At 34.6% G+C, this 21,340-nt stretch overlaps 1 protein-coding gene across 1 annotated transcript; it reads left to right on the top strand.

The window, feature by feature from the left end:
- The first annotated feature begins 4,391 nt into the window (after positions 1 to 4,391).
- Positions 4,392 to 20,837, top strand: LOC121426065. The gene is made up of 7 exons (XM_041622211.1): positions 4,392 to 4,811; positions 9,677 to 9,853; positions 11,927 to 12,003; positions 12,623 to 12,736; positions 13,150 to 13,299; positions 16,972 to 17,065; positions 20,227 to 20,837. Exons 1-7 carry the CDS (start codon positions 4,490 to 4,492, stop codon positions 20,472 to 20,474), a joined length of 1,182 nt encoding a protein of 393 aa, XP_041478145.1. The 5' UTR covers positions 4,392 to 4,489; the 3' UTR covers positions 20,475 to 20,837.
- Positions 20,838 to 21,340: the final 503 nt, after the last annotated feature.

The following is a 21,340-nucleotide window of genomic DNA, read 5'->3' on the forward strand; positions in this document are numbered from 1 at the left end:
TATTGTTTTGTATACTCGCATAATTAAGCACCCAAGAGGAGACCATTACATGAAAAAACAAGGCGTGGAAAAATAAAATTAATCCCTTCATAAATCATCGTGAAATACTGCGTTAAAGTGTAAAGTAACCCGATAACTATTTGAACTTAGATCAATTGCACCGAAACTGCACCAGATTAAGTTTTTTTAAATCACTTTAAAAACTCCTAAAAACACGTGAAAATTGTTATATTTTTATATGATGAATGAAAATGTGTGGGTCGCAGGTGAGAGAGGTCCTAGATATGTCAACATGACAAATTCTAAGGAATGAATATTTGCTGTGTTAATGAATTAGCGAGGGCATACCTTGAGATCGCAGCCTGCCCTAACTCCGCTCACCCTGATTGTAGTATGATAATCATGATTAGAGTATAGGGCCTATATAAACGGAATCGTCATATTTTTCAAGTAGACATTTCTTTATAGAATCTGATATTTTTGTGTCATTTCCTTTACTTTGAGGGTGTTGAACCAATCCGCTTGTTGCCAGTTTTATACATTCCTCCTTCCGCCGTTGCCATGGCAACGGATTAATATGTTTTAAAAAAATAACATATTGAGCCTATATGGTATATTCCCCTGTCAATATTTAAATGGTCAATCATCATTCTTAGCCTTCCAAAATCAATTTCTAGATATATGCCTATCAAGTCATCAAAGTATTAGTTGCAAAAGATCCATTGCCATGGTAACGGCTTATCTTTCTCGCAGAAAAATGCAATTGTCTGCAGAGACAGGGCGCCGCTTTTTCCGACGTCGACGCGAGGGCGGCGTCGTAAACATTGAAATCTCAAAACAGGATAAGGTTTTCAAATTCATAAGTTTGTAGTAGGCCTATTGATTTCTATAGCTATCATGAAACTTAGAAATAAGGGAGTCAGTGAAAATCCTATAGTGATCGAGTTCCGGTCATGCCACGGTCAAAGGTAATTTAAGGTCAATGAACTTTGGCCCTGTACGTTGGGGGCATTTATTGAATATTGTCATCATAAATGAACGTTATAGTGGGAAAAGATGAATGGTGGAAAATGCCAAAATCTACATTCGACCAACTCATTTAAATTAAATTTCGAACACAACAGAGTGTTCTGCATGGATATAAGTTCATTTGAATGCATGGTAATGGTAAGTTACCATGGTAACACCTGATTACTCTACTAATTCAACTCGTGAATCTATTATGAGATGAATGTAGGAATGTCTGAATTTATTTCAGGTCATAATTCAGTATAGGCCTAGCAAGGGCAGATTATAACTGCATATACGTGAATAATAAAGTAAGTCTTAAAAAAAGAGATCGAGTTTTATATAAATTCAATCATGAACAAAATTCACAACGAGAGTATTGTATTCAGAGAAAAAACGAGACATTTTAAGCACTTTTGTAATGATGTTTTAACTTGCAAACCGAGAATGACTTGAAAACAAGACATGAATAATGAAACAAACGGGCAATGCAGGCGCGAAGCGCGAGCTGAATAGTTATTTTGTTCTAAATGAAATGTATTTGTCGGTCCCCCAACTTTCATTTTCGTCTTGTCTCCTTCCTTTTATTTTACTTCCTATTATTTTTTTTTCATTTTATTATTTTCCTATTCCGGCCTCGATTGATATCCCTTCCGTTGTTGTATTTTTTGCCATGCGGCCAATTTTAATACTCTTACATTTTCCTCTCTCACTTCTCCTTCAATTTTTTCTCCCCCTCTCTCTTCCGCTTTTCCTTTAGCTGAGGGTGACGGCAAATAAAAGCCCCTCGGTCGTCAACGTTTTATCATGGAGCATGCAGATAAGCTGACGTTTACAGAAATTTTGAAAGATAATCAAAAGAATTTGTCAATTATTTCAACACTGTTCACCAGAGGTATATAATCATTGCCCGGGCCCAAAGTGTTTTGGAAAAGGTTTTACAAAAATCTTGCTCTATAACGAATCATCGTAGGGTAATCAATGCTAAAAAATGAGACTTCGATGTATATCAATTTCAACTCTTATTTAAGACTGCATACCGACGTACAAACAAGTTAGAGACATTGATAGGGATAGTTTTGTTTTGTTCGGGATGAAGCCCCTCCCTGGTTCCGCGGCCCCTGCAAGTCTATAAAGGCTATATTATCGATCGTTATGCTGTTTTTATGTGGCCTATTCATATTTTGATGATTATGATTACTTACTCTGAGTATGAAATTTAGGGATAATTTAATTGGAATTAAACAAGGATTTGATACAGGTGACATCAAATAGATGTGCAATTAGGCCTTTGTGATAGCTTATGAGCCCATTGATACGTATATTTCATGTTATATGCCCATTATCTGTAGGCCTATTTGATTCATATAAATGAAATAAAGAATTTAAATGAATATAAGAAAAAGTTTCCCGCTAATAGGCCTATAGAAGCCAACTCGGTTAGTAGTTTCCTGATTGATTTGAATAGATGAAACTTTGTCATATTTCTGGAGATTTCCTTTTTTTAAATTTAAATTGACCAATATATTTTGAACAAATCGAATTTTCTAGAGTGTCTTTTTCTCTCTCCGATTATCTACATTGACGGGAGTTCGAATGTGAACTTAAACCAGCGAGTTGATTAAATATTTATTGTTGTTTTTCCAGATGAGCTTTTTTTAATGAAAGTCAGTATTAGGGAATTCCCCCCCCAAAAAAAAAATATATATATATATATATATATATATATATATACATATATATATATATATATATACATATATATATATATATATATATATATATATATATATATATATATTATCGGACTTCAGTGTTCAAGGTTTATTCACATAAACATTTCACATTTTCATAAAAATCAACAATTCAATACAAACAATAATATTATACAATAAAAGTTTTCATAGATAAGCAAAATATCGTAAAAAATATATAATACAACAATATAAAAAAGTACTAAATGTATTCTTGTAATTGGTTCTAAAATAATGAAAAGGAAAGAAAATGAGAGTTGTGGATATGAGGGAGATAAACGTAAAAGCAAAGCTTTTTGGTTGAAGGCTCCAAATTGAGAATATGCAGTGAGAGTCCCATAAAATATCAATACCACAAGAAAAAGTAGGGAAATAATTATAAAAAAGAGTAAACGAAAAGTAAACAAAAAAGGGGGATACACGAATACATACTTGTAAATAATCATGATGAGTCAATAGACAGTGTAAAAGCAACAAATTGGAATTAGAAACCGAAGGAGAATGCAAATAATAATCATTTCTAATAGTAAAATATAATAATGGAAATCAATGGTAAATAGCATCAGGGGCAATGAACAGAAGGGACGAAATGGGGAGGGGGGGGGGGGACTCAAGTTGATTTCTTTGAATGGTGAATGTGCTAAAAGAACTTTATAGCGTTTTATTTATAAGATGTAAATTATCAATAATGATATTTTAAGTTAACTTGACTATATTCTATTATATATATTGTTCTTTAAAGTTTTTTGTTTATGCTGACTCTTTTTATCCGCTTCCGATTTTATGTAAGAACTGGACAGGGTCAAATGGTCTTTAATGAATACAGTATATTTATTTGATCCTATCAGTCCAGTGGGTGCTCCGCAATCTATACTCTGATATGCTGTAGCCTTCATGTTCCACTGAATTTTATATACTTTTCATTTCCGAAATAAATAGATAGATAATAATTATACACTCATAAAATTCATGACGGTAAGAATCATATTCATATAATTAGACAATAAAAATAGGTGAAAAAATTGTCGGGAAACGTTTTTTTAAATATATTTTATAAAAAAATACGGAATATAGTTTGAAGGATAAAAAAATGATATAGGCGTAGATCAGTAACAAAAGCAACAAAAACCCTAACAATAATTGCACTTGGTGAAAGGAACATTTTATATAGTGTATTGTACTATAAAACTTATCAACAATATATTCAATCACAACAAAATTACACACTTTTTCACTCAGAAGTGCAAGTAAAAAAGGTAGAAAAAAGAATAAGTCAGGCCTAATATACATGTATGAATGCGCGCGCTAAGTGAGCGGGGTTAGGGCAGTGGTGAGCGGCAATGGGGCAGGCGCAAGGGTGCCGAAAACGGCGAATTACACAGCGGTGCTTTGAAGACATATAATTATTATCATATGAAACGATTTTCCAGCATTTTTTCTTTCAGATTACATATAGAAGTAGGGATATCGTAGCTATTTGAATGAAATATAAAGGAAAATACGTAAACTGAGCGACGATTGGGCAGCGTACGGTACCAAGCTCGATCGATATCGGTTCAAGAATACTCGCTGTTAATGTTCAGCGAAGAAGAATCGCGACTTTATTTCAACTTGCAAGTTTGATATTGTTAATCAGTTACTAAATAATACTACAAATTTCATTGCCTTCCTAAATGCATGAAACTAAGGTAACGACACTGTTGTGACAATTCGTGTCCCTACTCAGTATGGCAGCTAAGAAAGTCAATCCTAGCTCGAGAAAAAGAAGCAGGAAAGGAAATGATCAATCCGGATTCAGCAGCGACATGCAGCAGCGAAACGCTGAGACCGTAGACCCCGTGTCTGCAGGGCTAGGAAAGAGTGGGTCAAGCCTCCGCCCGCTGTCGACTGAGCAATTGACCGTCGATTATAAAGCTGGAATCATCATGGCCATAACTTTCCCTCTTGCCCTGTTGATATTCTGGAAGGTTACACTCCCTGTGACCTGGTTCGTAATAAAAACTGCTCTTGGGGAAAATCTTGTGCTGAAACTTCATTATTTCAAGCAAGGCAAGTTCCAATTCCAACCAAGAGAAGTCGACAGAGTCAAGACAAGTGCATGCCACAATTCTCATGCTACCTCAAGTGAAACTCGTGCAGGCTCCACTCCACTTCACTACTGCTACACTACACTCCACCAACTTTGCGACTGTAAACTCATTTGGATACTCCTAACTTTAGAGGCAAAGGTGGGATTAAAAAGTTATTTATTGTAAAAGTTGTAGAAAAAATATAATGAGAAAGAAAAATAGCTTAATTTCTTACTCTTAACTCTACACCTGTATTTCACTCTGTGTCCATCCTCCGGTTATCCTCAAAATTTGTGATTTTGGCCAGTATCTAATTCCTTAGGCATATTATTAACGGCCGATTTCAAAACATTGCATGCGATTTGTCGCAGGTCAAACAACATAAATAAACTCCTACTACTGGAGCGTCAACTTTTTATGAAATGCGCTGCAGCATCAAATATTTGACGCTGCAAGTAAAAATTTGACGCTGACCCTGTACCTTTATGAAATGGGCCCCTGGATGGCATGATCATAACAACCATGGTATCATTTTAAAGAGAATTAAATGATCTTTTGAATGATGTTAAATATGTCTTGTGTAAAATTAGGAGTTGGGAGAAATTAATGACCAAACTCAGATTTCCAAACTTTTTTGAGGGGTTTATTTATATTATATTGGATGGCTCAGGAAATTTCAAAAATATTCTAAGAGTTTGGGAAAATATTCTACTGATTCGAGGAATATTTTCCCAAACTCTTAGAATATTTCTAGTATTTTCTGAGTCATCCAATATGATATCAATATTTATGCTGTTTTTCCTGTGACCGATTGTATGCGATGTTTTGAAATTGGCCGTATATAATACGTGTGGGGAATTAGATACTGGCCCCAAATCACCAATTTTGAGGATAACCGGAGGATGGACACAGAGTGAAATATGGTTGTAGAGTAAGAAATTAAGCTATTTTTCTTTCTTTTTTTCTACAATTTTCACAATAAATAACTTTTCAATCCCACCTTTTCCGAACGAGTTCATGGTCCCGAAGTTCGGGTAGATGGAGTGTAGTGTAGTGAAGTGGAGTGGAGCCTGCACGAACTTCGCTCGAGGTAGTCTCGTGCATGAGACATGACATTGACAAATTCAGATTTGGGGAAGAGTTCCTTTTGCAACAGCCACCAAAAATGAAAATAAAAATATGGAGAAGGTTCAAAATGATATGTGTAGCCCTAGACAGCTGGCAGCCGTCTTTTTTGAGGAGTATTTTTTTAAAACATTTTTATTTTTTAAATTTCACCTTGTACACAGATGGCTCACTATAGTGCAGCCACTATTAGGGGGTTAACAATGCAAAATACCCCCGACAGGGCTCACTAATTTTCTCTTTATTTCATAAAAATATATTAAAAAGAACTTTATGAAAATACCAATTATTCCGTTTTGGCCTGAAATGCACCAAAACGGGGTAAAATAAACTTTAAAATGAAAAATACAGTGGCTTACTTTTGCTGTTGTGCAACTTCAATTTCCTGTTTTATCCAAACTTGATACATAAACATACGGCCATTGAGTCCCTGTGAAGATGGAGCTAGAACTTCGGTCTCTGTATTTGGTGAGAGGAGCAAACGGAGTTCAGCAGAACAACCAACATAACAGAGAATGAAGCTTTTGGTCTACCATATTTTTTGGAATATTAACTGCGGCCGTGTATTAGCCACACCCCCAAAATGGGGAAGCTTTAAAAAAAAGGCCAAACTGAGTTTGATAGCATGTTGGGTTAGCCAATTTTAATGAAGACCGTGTGTGTATTTGAGTTTTGTCAGACGTGTATCAATCAGATATGATTATTTACGTCTAGGACCGACCTTTAACGTCACCATCCGAAAGACGTGACCAGGGCTCGAACCTCTGCATCAATTTGTAACTTCCCCACAGCTTGGATTACAGGCGCACGCCACAACGCCCAGACCATTGAAAGACCAAAAGATGTATTACCAATTTTGTATTTTAAAAAATGGTTACTTTATTCTTTAACTTTATTTTTCAAAGAATCTAAATCATATTTTTTTAGAATGAAGAAAAAAGGCCATGAAATGGCAGTATTGTATATCAAACTTATAGTCTAAAAATGGAAAAAGAACAAAAAAATGTTGAGATAAACTGAGGGGGAAAAAATGAAGAATAGAGGACATTAATTATTGCCTGTTTTCTAACCGATTACGATTATGCTATATAATAAATTTTTATTATAAAACAGGTTTTTCCAATAAAACATTATTAAATTGATAGTAATTAAATCAATAATATAAAACAACCATTACAAAGAAGATATTTCAAAGAAAACTTCGTAAAATATACTCTCAATTTTTAGTAACCAACAAATAATTATACCAGGTACATGAAATATTGTATATAATTCTTAGTTGGTTGCCAACTTTAATTACCGAAAAAACATTGTCAATTAGTTGATGAAAATCTATTGTTTCTTTGGATAAACCACACCTAATATTTTAAGATTATCAAGCAGGAAAAATGGTTTATACACCTGAAAATATGGTAGTCTAGCCCGGCCTAAATAACGTATGATGGGAGAGTGGAAATATATACCTAAATATGGCTTAATTCTGGAAGCAGAATCGAGTGCATGTAATGGACATCGGTTTAATTAGTTAGTAATGGGTCTGAGAACCTTAGTCGAGGAATCGGCAAATGAACGCTAGAAAATGACATTCAGTATAAGTGCTTCTCGCTTGCATAGCAGGAAGAATCTTGACTGCAGTTACAGCGATTTGGGGCATTTGGTTTCGAGTCCAAGCTGAGGTATAGGGTCTATGTAAGAAACATACACAAAAAAAACTATACAGTGCATATCAAAAAAAGTTTACACTTTGAAAAACCCCTGGGAAATAAAAAATATACAACATGTGGGTAATTTTTTCACATATATTCTTGGGTTTGGGTCTCATCTATCCAATGAAAACAAAAGTTTTGTCAGAATGTTACACTTTAGTGAGCACTGTCCATTTGTGTAAAGTGGGGCGCAATTCACTCTTCGAAGTGTTTTGGGCAAAGAAACAAGTCAAGAAAGGTAAAAGATATCTTCAAATCAATTTTACAAGCCAAATTCCACCTGTTCATGATTAAGGTCTACTTTTACTCTCATAACGATTTCAAAGTTCTGCACAAATCATTTTTCACTAACTTCAAAAGTAAGTGGTGCTCACTCAAGCGGAATTTTGTCGACAGTTATATTGTCATTTGCTTAAATGGAACTGTACCAATGTTAAAATGTGGAAAAATCTTCAGGATATTACAAATGTATAATTTTACAGTATTTTTTCAAAGTGTAAACTTTTTTTTATACGCACAGTATAGAAACTGGAAGTGAATGAACCTGGAAGACTCATCAATCTTTAGTTATTTTGGGTGGCTGTTGCAATAGGGTAGACTCTTGGAGAAGGAGATGACAGACGGCAGTTGGGAAGGTGAATGTAGACAGAGTACCGGCATGAATAGCAGACCCTCCATATAAACAATTAAAGAACCTCTTCTGGGCAAGATCCTGGTGGATCCAATGATATAAGATGTGACTACAGTGCGTATAAAGAAAGCTTACACTTAGAAAAAAAATCCTGTAAAATTATAAATTTGTAATATCCTGAAGATTTTTCCATATTTTAACATTGGTACAGATCCAATTAAGCAAATGACGATATAACTGTCGAAAAATATTTCCACTTGAGCGAGCAGCATTTACTTTTGAAAATGAAAAATGATTTGAGCAGAACTTTGAAATAGGAATGCGAATAAAAGTATCTGACCTTAATCATGAAGAACACATGGAATTAAGCTAATAAAATTGATTTGAAGATATCTTTTACCCTTTTAAAGTTGTTTCCTTGCCCAAAAAACTTCGAAGAGTGCATTGCGCCCCACCCCACACACCGAGGCCATCATGACGATATTTGCTTTACATTGAGCTTTCATTTACATAAAATGGCTTATGCTTGATTTTCATTCTGTTAATCATTGTCAAGCTTGGATAAAGTGTGGAGAAACAAGTATTAAAGGAAAAATGAAATGTAAACCCACTTTAAATGATAGAAACTTAGTTAAACCATGCTGTAGATGTCTGATATAAACTTTTATTCAGATTTAGTTATGTCCTCAGATCCAGCTGGTATAAAAAGGGTAAAGTTTGTGCTTACTAAGTCTTGAAATTTCAATTTGGGTGGCAATATTGTTACAAAATGCTTGAATGTATCCATTTTATTTCTATTGACTGAAAGTGCAAGGGAGATGTATGAGAAATGTTTCGCAGAGTAAGTTTGATTTCGCCCTTTCCCTTTGACACAGCGTGAAAACAAGCATTTCTGCGCAAACAGATTTCTGCGAGTTTTACAAAAATGGACAATGCTCACTCAAGTGTAACATTCTGTAAAAATTTTACTTCAATTGGATAGATGAGACCCAAACCCAACATAATATGTTAAAAAATTACCCACATCTTGTATAATTTTTAATTCCCAGGGCTTTTTCAAAGTGTAAACTTTTTTTTACTTTTATCTTGCCAAGAAGGTAGCTCAGTTGCTGAGGTGAGTAGACAGTGGCCTGTAAAAAATATATTCTATATACATGTAGTAATAGGCCCTGAACATATCTTGGTTTAACTTCAAGAAATTCCAAAGGAATATCAGAAAGCTCACAGGAATATAAGATTGGATCTGTGGATCCATTTGTCTCTTATTTACAGTGTAAAAATGTTATTTCACAGTTTATTTTCCCCACTAGGTTTCTTATATTGAGTTGTTGAAGGGCTTCATATAAATGCTTACAAAACAAAGCTTGTCTTTCTCTTATACAGATCTGTTGACTGCCTTAACTTCGGAATGTCCATCATGGCTTCCTGCAGACGAGCGATCCTACCTTGATGATAGGTTGGCAGAGACCTTGAGAAGAATAACTAGTCCAAAAACACAGCAAGAATTTGAAGATCTTATTGAGCTTGGAGAGCCCCTCATTATAACGGATGCAATGAAAGGTATTTTACACTGATGCCCATGTCGTATTAGTTTTATAGAAACGAATCATCCTGGAAGTTGATCACGTCTCAGAATTCATCTTTTTACAGCAAATTTGATTGATAGACCTTATTGCAAATAGATTCACGCAAAGGATCATGGGATCGCAAAGGGGGCAATAGCGCCGCTATTGTCCGGATGCGACCATGCGAACGCAAGCAGCCGACGATAAAGTGTACGATTTCCATAGTGTATCAAAATACGATTGACGCCCTCAGCCAACATTTTGCTAACTTCTAGTAAACGCCTCATCATATTTGTTCCAGAGTCTAACACCACTTTTCTTCTGAATCATGGGTGGCAGAGATAGATGTGCTGTCTATAACTGCAAGAATTACCTAAGATTTTATGAAGACAAGTGCCATTTTGTTTCATTTTCACGTACTGTCTTTGCGTATTTTGAGCTGTGTGCAGCCGTGACTGTGCAAAGTGTGCTTGTATGCACGGACCTGCGGGCACCCTCAGCCCAGGGACAGTGTTGGTCCCGGAATTCCAAGCAATAATAAAATGATGATCAGTAAAACAAACTCTGAAGTAGATTTTATTACATTATTCTAGTTATATATTTCTCTCCACAGATACATACTTATTGCATATCAGGATCATGGCCGGACATTCTGAAGTTTTATTAGTGGCATGCTTAGACAAAATAATGAACTTAGAAAAAAAATGAGAATAGATGAAAGTATATTGAGAGAAAAATAAGTTAAAAAAAGAAATGAGGAAGGTGATCTGTGAGAGAAGTAAGTAAAGGAATGCGGTGAAATTAATTAAATATATAAATGTTGAAATAAGATTTTTTTTATCAAAAGAATGGAATATATATCATTTATATGAATCGATATCCATCATCTGCTAAGTTTCAGACAAAATAAAATGACAGAGAGGTTGGAGGGATATGGCTAGTGATACGGGATCATAAAGTGTTTTGAATTGAGGGATTTATTTAATCTTTATTCTGCATGCCATAGGCCTATTTATATATGTGTGTATATATATATATATATATATACATGTATATGTAATTGTATATATATATATATATACACTAGCTAATTTTTAATATACTTAATATGTGTCTCACCCCCCCCCCAAAAAAAAAAAAAAATTATAGATGTTGTATGATCGAGTTGCATAAAAGGACTATATTTCCCCCTTGGCAAAATAACAGAAAACTAGCAAAATTTACTAGTTATGGAGATAAGATACATGGTCTAAATTATGATTCTCATGAATATTCTTTAATGGAAAAATATGCTATATCTTCGGTCGCCGACATGCTCTTTTCTAAAGTCGATCGGCATTGACACCTGCGGGGACACCCGCAATCACAATCTCACTATTCCCACAAAATCTTCCCAAGTTTAGCCCCAGAAAAGAGTCGAAATACGGTGAGTATTGAGTTCATAATTTCACTGTGCAATCATGATACAAAGATTGTTCTATAAATCCACATTCAAGTATCCAAAATAATTTCAATATGAAGAAATCAGACTTTTAAAAAAGCATGGATTTTGAGTGACACTACACAAAACATACGGTGTTGTATGGCTTCCCGAAAGCCGATTCCGAGTTTGCCCCCTTTTGCATCCCGTGATCCTCTGCGATGACAGACGCCCTCATGCAACAAACGCTATTTGCGATAAGGTCTATATATTGACTTTGATATTATTTAATAGATTACCGTGTGTGCTTTGTAAAATTGAATTACCGTAGTCCAATTAGTGATGTATATACTATATACAGGTGTAGGCAGTTTTTACTTTAATGTATGCAATCTTAAACTTGCTTTTCTATTCTGTTTTACTTTTTTTTTTTTTTTGTTCTTTCTCATGACCTTGAATATTGCTTTCTAAACTTGATCATCGAATTATCATAATCATTGTCATTGTTATCACGTTATTGTCTTAATCATCATCATCATTAATATCAAAATCATGATAATAATTGATACCAATATTATTACTATATCTGCCACCACCATCCTTATTTCTGTTAATGAGAGAATTTCTAATGGATGTTTTCTTCTTAAGGATGGGAGAGTTTTGGAACATGGGATTGTAGTTCATTCTCCCAACAATATAAGGATGCAGACTATTTTGACTGGCAGGTAAGACTTTGTTTGAAGTTTTCCATGATTTTTTATTACTACTCGAAACATCAATACAAAATAAAATCTATTGTCATGTACACCTAAATGATGAAGTTTTAGAACCATTTACTTTTTGTAAGTTTTCATTATGTCTTCCATACTGGTTTTTATTTGTTTTGGAAAGGTTGTTCAAATTTGTGGCCAACAATTTTGAACTAGATATATGAGTTAGTTGAAATTATTTGTGCTACTTGTATTTAGTACTATAGCGCCCTCTCTATTTGTAATACCTCTAGACTATCTCTTGAGAACCATAACACTGCAGTTGATGAATTGTATGAGGTGATAGTAGTAGTACTGAAAAAAATGGCAAGAGCTATCTATTTAGACATTCTCTTTAGAACAGAAGTAGTAGTAATTAAGTTAACCATCAATTCTATTTCCTTAACCAGGGCATAGGCTGGGTAAAGCTATACATTTTTCTTGTAATTTATTGGAAGATTTCTACATTATATTGAATTTCTTTTGTGGATACATGTATTCTGAGTCTGGGAGTACCAGGTGCTCCCCCCACCCAATGCTTCATTCATATTTCATACCAATTTACCATATTATTATTTTTTTGGTTGGGTTTCAGGCTAATGTAAAGTACCAGCTATCCAATATCAGCAGTAGACCTGGCTACAATGGAATGGCATGTGCAGCAGGATATATAGAGCCATTTTGGCCAGAAAATTCAAAATATGTAAAGGTAATGAAAAACTAAAAGGAAGTACAAGACATTACTGAAGCATATGTTTAGTTTGAATAATTCCCTTGATTCATATAAATTAAATATACCTTTTATATTTACTTTAACACATTTGATGCTTGGTGTTTCATGCAAACAAATGCATCAAGTCACAAAAATGTAGAAAATGTATTATATGTTATTTTTTATAAATATAATTTACCTTTTGCCTCACTTACATAATGAATTTATCTTTGTTATAGACTTATAACTTTCCCAATAATGAGCAAATTTTGATATGTGGTATGCAAAATAAGGAATTCATGTTATTTCAAATAACCTGTATTCACCTTAGAATTTCACTCTTCTTTTCTTGTCTTTCTACATATATTATTATTTATTTAACTGACATAATCCATTTGTCTCTAAATTAGGATTGGATGAAAAAGATGTCGCCACTTCCTAGCTTCCTCCCAAGCAATGCCTTGCCTGATGATGCACCTATAACAGGGTTTCTAGGGGTTTCAGGGACGGGTGTATCTCCTCATCTGGATGAGACATGTGATACCTTCATGACAGCGCAGGTAAAGACAGTGACTGATGATCATTTGGTTTGATATTTTTTAGAACTTTTTATCATCTGTCTGTTTTAGGGCAAAATCTGATAATTAAAGATTAGTGGTCTTGTTTCCAAACAGTTCTTTCTCGATCGAACATCCATTTCATCAATTATCCACGCAGTACAAGAAGGCTCATTTTTTTCTTCTAACCGATTTTCAGAAAATACATGATGATGCTCTTCAATATTTTCCTGAAGAAGGAGGATTCTCTTTGCCTGGTTTTTGTTCTCATATATAGGGACAGTGATTTTCCGCGATCGCGGAAAACGGACGGAATTCACGGAAAGGGACTTTTGAAACGGAAAGTGGCTTTTCAAACGGAAAATCACGGAAAACATGTTTTTTCTCAAAATGCACAAAAAAGCAACAGAAATTAATCCCAAATCCTCAAAAAATACGAATATCAACTGAAAAAACACGATCTCACTTTGCAACAACAATCATCGTAACTACACTCGAGCCTCTCCATCACTCGATCGTATCCAAATTAGTTTACACTTATGTCCGCATAGAAGGCAGAATCCGGCCGTGTGTTGCTGCCCTCTACGTTCGGTCATAATATAATGATCACGGTGATTCATCAAATCCAAAATGGCGGATATTCGGAAGTCGTCGACTGCTCAAAACGATGTCCGAAAAGTCCCCAAATCAGCGATAAAATCCCATTTAACAATAAAATAATGCTAATAATATGAAAGGTGAGAATATATTCATGTTGATTATGTTTCCCTTAATATTTTATGAGCTCGAATCTCTTCGATTAATATGGATTTCAAAGCGATGTTAGTACATTGGTAGATGCAAATTTTGAGCAGCGCTAGCATTTTGACATCGCTACTCGTTGCGTATTGGTTTTCTATGTAAACGGAATTGTCAATTTTTCTTGTACACAAAGTCTATGGGGAAACGGAATTTCCGTTTTCAGACATGCTGAAACGGAATTTGAGATTTTCTGAAACGGAAAAGGCAATTTTTAGAAACGGAAAATCACTGTCCCTATATATAGAATCCTATCTTGTGATCTTTTGAATTTTCTGGAAAAAAAAAAATCATCAAATTTTTGTGAATGATTTTTTTGGTAAGTTCAAATTTTAGTGTTTAGATAAGGATTTGAAGTATTTTTACCAACAATTTTCATAGATTAAAGGCACAGAGGCAGGGATGGTGGTAAAATATATAGGGAGATTTAAAGTTATGAGTAGTAGATCAATAAATTTGGGGAAAGATGTTTTTATCTGTTTTTTTTAATGAAAATTATATTGGGACTTCTCTTTAGATGAGGAGAGTAAGAGGTAGAAAATTAAAAGAAAATTAAACCTTTGGAATAAGAAAGCTTGTGTGAAAACAGAAAAATCAAAGAATATCAACAAAAGTTTGAGAAAAATCAGACAAATAATGAAAAAGTTATGAGCATTTGAATATTGCGATCACTAATGCTATAAAGATCCTCTAATTGGCAGTACGATAAAGATGTGTGATGTCACTTGTGAACAACTTTCCCATTACTTTAGTATATATTTCACTTAAACTGCCTTTTTTTCAGTGATCAGTAGATCATGTATTCTTTCTATAGGAGGGCATGGAATACAGATTTTCAAAGAATACATTATGGATAAGAGTTTGTATCACCATAAGAAAGAACACAAAGACATTTTGGGGGTATTTTTATAGTCCATCAAAGGGAAAGTTGTTCACATGTGACATCACACATCTTTATCACATTGCCAATGGGAGGATCCCCAAATCAAGGCTCGACATTAGCGGTGGCCCGGGGCCACCAAAAATTCATCTCGGGCAACCATTATTGAAAAAAATGTTAAGTTTTGGTGGCCCGAATCGGGCAACCAATAATTTTCAAAGTAGCGCAATTTTTCTCCCTATTTTGCATGCATTTATCAACTTTCTACAGTTCAAATTGCAAGTCAATTCGTCATGCGCCTTTTTTGTTAATCTACACACAAATACACACACACAAAGATTGCACAGTCATGACAGTATGTAGGCCTACCGCTAGCATACAGTAACTATTATTCAGCCGGCCGTGCCGGCTGTCTTGCTGAGCTTTGCATGCGTGAAATCACTGCAGCTGGCTGTGCGCTAGCAGACTATTCAGACTCAGGGAGCTGCGATGCGAGATGTTACTGCTAAGAAATCTTCCCCAGAACTTTGAAAATCTATGTCAAAGTCACATTTTACACCAATGAAATGCCCTTCTACAGTCCATATTACTGAAACCTGATAATTTGCAAGCATTAAAAGGAGGAATTATGACCTCTCTTTTGACTCAAAAAGACCGATTTCCAAATGCATTAATACACATAAAACACATAGGTGAGTACATCACAGTCCCACATGTGCATTTGTATGTATGTTGATATTTGGTTTATTTTCGAAGCTGTCTTGAATAGACAGCTTCTTTCTTTCTTGTTTATAAATGATTTCTTAAACCACTCTTAAGGAAGTAGATACTTTGGGAAGGCATTTTATTGATATGAAATGTGAATTTTTTCCATCATTTTGTCAAATATAGGGAAGGAATTTTCTCACTGTTATTTCCAGATCGATAACTTGCCGTTTTCTTATTTTTTCTGTCATTTTTTTTACAGTGATTAAACCATTTATACCCCTTCCCATTGAATATGCCTGATTAAAGAACATGTTTCTACTGAATAATAATAATAATTTTCCCCATTTTTTCTGATAATTTTGTCTTATTCATTTTTTTCCTGTTCTTTGTTTTTTCTTACTTCATTTTTTTATTTGTCTTATTTCACTTATTCATTTTTACAATTTTTTTTTCAATATACTATTCTAAAAATTATTTTTGTTTATCTCCCTTTTATACATTGTTCTAATTCTGCAGCATACTTTCTGTGATTTTCTCCTGCTATAATATGCAGGAAAAGAGAAAATAAAGTTGATTTGGGGCCTGCATAATCTAGATTTTACGATTAAAAAGGAAGGAAAAATCATTGTTTCGTAAATCAATCTGAGTTTGCTATATGCACTATTTATTTACTTTACCATTATGAGTGTGTGTCTATACGGAGATTAAAAGTCCACACAACCTGGGAACAATACAATTCTTTTATTCTCTTTCAATCATTTCATATTCACAATGATAGAACAATTTATATATTACCACAAAATAAGCAAAGTAAAATAACAGCAAGCACGATTTACATACAAGATGTACAAAGAATAGTGGTACGTGGTAGTGACTGCAGAATATTTCAGTTTGTTTTATTCATTTTTAATTAATGTTTTTCTTTATATTTTTCGGGCCACCAAACTTTACTAATGGGCCACCAAAAAAAAATTATTTGAAGGTTTTGGTGGCCCGAATGGGCCACCACCAAAAAAAGTTAATGTGGAGCCTTCCCATAGCATTAGTGATCGCAGTATTGAAATGCTCAAAACTTTCTCATTATTTTTCTGATTTTTCTAAAACTTTCTTTGTTCTTATTCTTTTTTATTTTTCTGTTTCCACCCAAGCCCACTTGTTCCAAAGGTTTCATTTCCCTTTAATGATTAAAACTGGACTATCATCACGACTAAAGAATCATGACTACAGATTTGCAGTCTCTATTGAACCCAAGGAAAATTTTTATGTCATTCTTCTGACTTTATTTTCAGTTCAGTGGAGTGAAGAATTGGAGTTTATCATGGCCTGTAAAAGAAAATGGGGTGGTGAAATGGAGAAAGCCGATAGTCTTCACACTTTACCCAGGTAAACTTGAATTTCATCCATTTGATTTTTCGTGTTTTGTTTTTTTACTATATATTTTTTTCAATCCCTTCTTTTATGCTTATTTCAAACATTTTTTATGTATGGCCACATCTGTGTAAAAGGTGAATTCCAGATTGGATAGCAATGACAACAGATTTGATCATCAAGCGTTCCCATGCCATGTGACAACAGGTATTTGTTTAGGCTATTAATATGTCCAAAGCACATATGTGTTTATCATATACGTAAACCCCACATGCAATACATAGGTTTTCAGGAGTATATAGGAATCAGTATTTAGTTTGGTGGACAGACTATCTGTGAGTCAGTTGATAATCTTGCAGATCAAACTAATTCCTCAGTTTCTGTACAACACTCATGAGACGAGGTAAACATTAGTATCGGAGTGAATATTTGCAAGACACTTTTTGTGCATAAGTTGGGTGCTGCATTGCCATGGTAATGCCATATTATGACAATAGATAAGAGATAGTGGATAGCAAACTAATTCCTCTTGGCTCAAGCATTCGTCTTGGTGTGAAGATGTGCAAGACACTTGAATATTTTGGTTACTGTGTTTCAAGGGTAATGACATGGCGATATACATATATATATCAGGAAATTTGTGCAGAGCAAATTATATTCTCAATGCCTATGTGACTTAGCTCATACGTTGGTCTTGGGATCTCTATAACACATTCTTTGTCTCCCCTGCATTAGCAGAGCGAGACTGTGCTGCTTTTCCGACGGCAGCATCGTCGACATTGAAATCTTAACCAAGGTTAAGTTGGTTTTTAATGTCATCATAACTTAGAAATTATATGGACCTAGTTCATGAAGCCTTGGCATAAGGGTAATCAAGTATTACTGAAGATCCTGCTTGAGTGTCAGTTCACATGACCAAGGTAAACGGTCATTTACGGTCAATGAAGTTAGATCATGTTGATGGAATCAACATCGAAAATCTTAAGTTTTTGAAATGTAATTTGATTGTTAGTGGGTCTAGTTCATGAATCTTGGGCATAATATTAATCAAATATCACTGCAAGTTTCAGGTCACATGATTAAGGTCAAAGGTCATTTAGAGTCAATGAACTTGATTATGTTGGGGGGAATCGACGTGAAATCTTGACCAAAGTTATTTTTTTATGTCAGAACTTTGAAAGGTTAAAGGTACATTGTAATTTACAGTTAATGAACTTTGGCCATATTGGGGGTATTTCCTTGAATTGCCATCATAGCTTTGAAAGTTTATGGATAGTTCATGAAATGTGGACATAGGGGTAAACAAATATCACTGATCATTATAAACAAATCCTACATGTAGGTCACATGATGAAGGTCAAATGTCATTTAAGGTCAATGAACATTTTTAGTTCTATAATGTTTGGCTTGCTTAAGCTGTACCAAAAATTACTAGCACTCAATCTATGATGACATGATACAACTTTACACTGATTTAGAAAGACTTTCTCTCAACAAGTTGCTTGCTGCAAGTTTGACTTGGTTAATAATGATTTAAAAAAATTAACGCGCTTAATTTTGGTGTTTCCAAGAGAAAAGCTGATTAACTCTTAAAAACTAACAATAAAAAGAATACAATTATGATGAAAGAAGCAAGTTTAAATAATGAGATTCTATTGAGGAAGCATTTTGAATATGGGTTGGGAGTTTGCTCTAGAGGGTGGGAGCAATTACAGAAAGGTGCAATCCCCTTATCTGGTCTTCGAGGGAGGGCTGTGATTTGAATTATCAGTAGAGGATGAACAGGGAGGGATCTGACAGAAGAGGAAGAGCAGGGGGAGATAAGATCTGTGAGTAATTTTGTGTACCATGAGTGAGTTGAATTTTAAAGGATATACAAAAGTGGTCCAGAAGCCGATGACATGATGTAGGATAGGTGAGATGCGTTTGCTTTTCTTAAGGTAACCATTCTAGCTGCAGTGTTCAGTATTCTCTGGAAGGTAGAGATGGAAGAAGCAGGGAGGCCAGCAAAGAAGGAGTTGCTGGAGTCTAGATGGGTTGAGCTAAAGCATCAATGAGTCTTTCGGTCTTTCATTGAGAAGTCTCCTTAACTGACTGATATTAAATAAACCCCGTAGCACTGATTTGCTGGAATTTCTTATTTCTGACTGATAGAGAAGGGGTAGTCCAAAGTGACAGCAAGGTCAAGTCTAACATTTTCAGAAAATTCCTCCCCAGTATTGGAATTCTGGTAGAGGCTCTATAGCTCTGAACATTTATGAGAAATGTATCAGTTCTGATTTTCTTTCATCGAGACGAAGGATGTTTTGGGCTAATTAGACCTTGATATCCTTGAGGCAGTCAATCAGTGCATTGCATTGACAGCATAGGATTTACAGTCTGTTTCCATGGATATGTAGATATGGGTGCCTTCTGCATACATAGCGTAACATGTATCTTGAATTCCAGTAATTATGTTCAAGAGAGGACCCATACAAAGAAAAAATTTGGGGCCCATAACTTCACAACAGAACCTTGGGGAACTCCACAGCTCAAAGCAAAAGCTACTGAGCAATTCCTGTTGATTATAATCTGCTATGTATGTTCTTTCAGATATGAATTGATCTGATCAGAGCAGTCTCAGCAATGGAGTAGTCTGCTTCCTCCTTATATCAGAGAAACCTTATCACTTCACTATTGTAAAGTGCCCTGTGCTCTTGTTAGTTTTTGTGTTATTTTCCAGTGACCTGTTTCAGTATATTTTCTTGCAAATGCAGAGTGTATAATTAAGGTTGTCATTTCTCCTCAAATCTTGATTAAGCAAAGAAGTATTAATTGATCATATACTTATTTATTTGATATGTTTGTATATTATGATAGCTTGTATTGATATATATTTCAGGAGTTCTCAGTAGCATGAGGTGGAAAGGTCATTTTGCAATGTGAAAAAATGGTTTATGGTTTACTGTAAATAGATATCAACTCCACTAAATTCTTATTTCATTTCCAATAGTATCAAGGCATATCTTGATTTTCTGTTCATATCATGTTCATATGGATTTGATTGCAGTATAAACTGGCTATTTGTAAGTTCTTACTGAATGAATTAATGGTTCCTTGTATGTTATGCTTATTTGTATTTTAGAATTATGAACAAAAAAGTAATTTTGGTGCATCTCTTTATCTTTTTTTTATAGGTGACATGATGTTCTGGTATGCCAACATGAGACACCATACGGAAGTCATCCATGGCTGCTCCCTTAGCTTTAGTTTCCGCATACAAACTCCAGTACCAAAACTCTACTTTACGGAGCAGCGAAAACTCATCTCTGACCTCGCTGATGAGGAGCGATACAGGTTGTATGAAGAGACGCACACTCAAAATAAGTTCTTCCTTGATAAATGCCATCTTGTCATGAAATATGATCAGGTCTTCCTTAATTGATCCTAGGGATCAACAGATTTTTTCCATTGTATCATTTACTGATATTATTTATTTGCATGAATATTTTGTATCGTTACTAGCCCTGGGAGTGAAACTCAAATCAATGTATTCGAACAGTTTACAAACAATCCGCAACCAAATACTACTTTTTTACATCAATGAAGTGTTCGCCAGATGTTGATTACTGATTTGCGATTTTTGAATATCAAAAGTAAATTAATATAATCTTAGATATTTGAAATGGCCCAATAGAAATCAGTGAAAAAAATTGACATGATCCATGCAACTACTAAAATTACAGTCAGTCGGCAAGCCCTGAAAAAGTAGCTTCTTTTATCCAAGTGATATTCATGACTAGAGGGTTTTTGCATAGTTAATGAGCTTGGTGCGAAACAAAACACCTCTTTTTATTTGGTCATTGCTGCTCTAAATATTGACCAAATTTCATGTTTTTGGTATCTTTGTAAAGAAGAAGAATCATTCTTTTAGGTCATGTGTTTGGATTTTTAAAAGGATGTTGTAATATAGGAAAAGCTCTTGATCTAAAACATGAAACAAAATATTTTTTTAATGCAACAAAAGTTGTTATTTTCACACTTAATTTCTGTTTGAGCACGTATGATTTTTGATCATGATAAAGCTGAAGATCTCAGCTTTAATATGATATAATTTTTATAAGAAGATGAATTTTAGATGGGTCAGCAGCCAGCTTTTCATAGGCCAAGTACAATTAGCAGCTCAAAAACAAGAATACTGCGCTCTGATTGGTCATATAGACCACACACCCACGCAAATTCCAATGTTCCCCACACTGGGCCTCTGCAAGGTCACACTCACCATGTGGTAATCTCTTCAAATTACCCGCG

Source organism: Lytechinus variegatus, chromosome 1 (assembly GCF_018143015.1).
Source record: "Lytechinus variegatus isolate NC3 chromosome 1, Lvar_3.0, whole genome shotgun sequence".
Lineage (NCBI taxonomy): Eukaryota > Metazoa > Echinodermata > Echinoidea > Temnopleuroida > Toxopneustidae > Lytechinus > Lytechinus variegatus.

Excerpts from the sequence above, each read along its gene's own strand:
- LOC121426065 (XM_041622211.1), top strand. The coding sequence starts at position 4,490 with ATGGCAGCTAAGAAAGTCAATCCTAGCTCGAGAAAAAGAAGCAGGAAA. Across the intron at positions 9,854-11,926 it reads TATAACGGATGCAATGAAAG|GATGGGAGAGTTTTGGAACA; the intron begins GTATTTTACACT and ends TTTCTTCTTAAG. Across the intron at positions 12,737-13,149 it reads AAAATTCAAAATATGTAAAG|GATTGGATGAAAAAGATGTC; the intron begins GTAATGAAAAAC and ends TCTCTAAATTAG.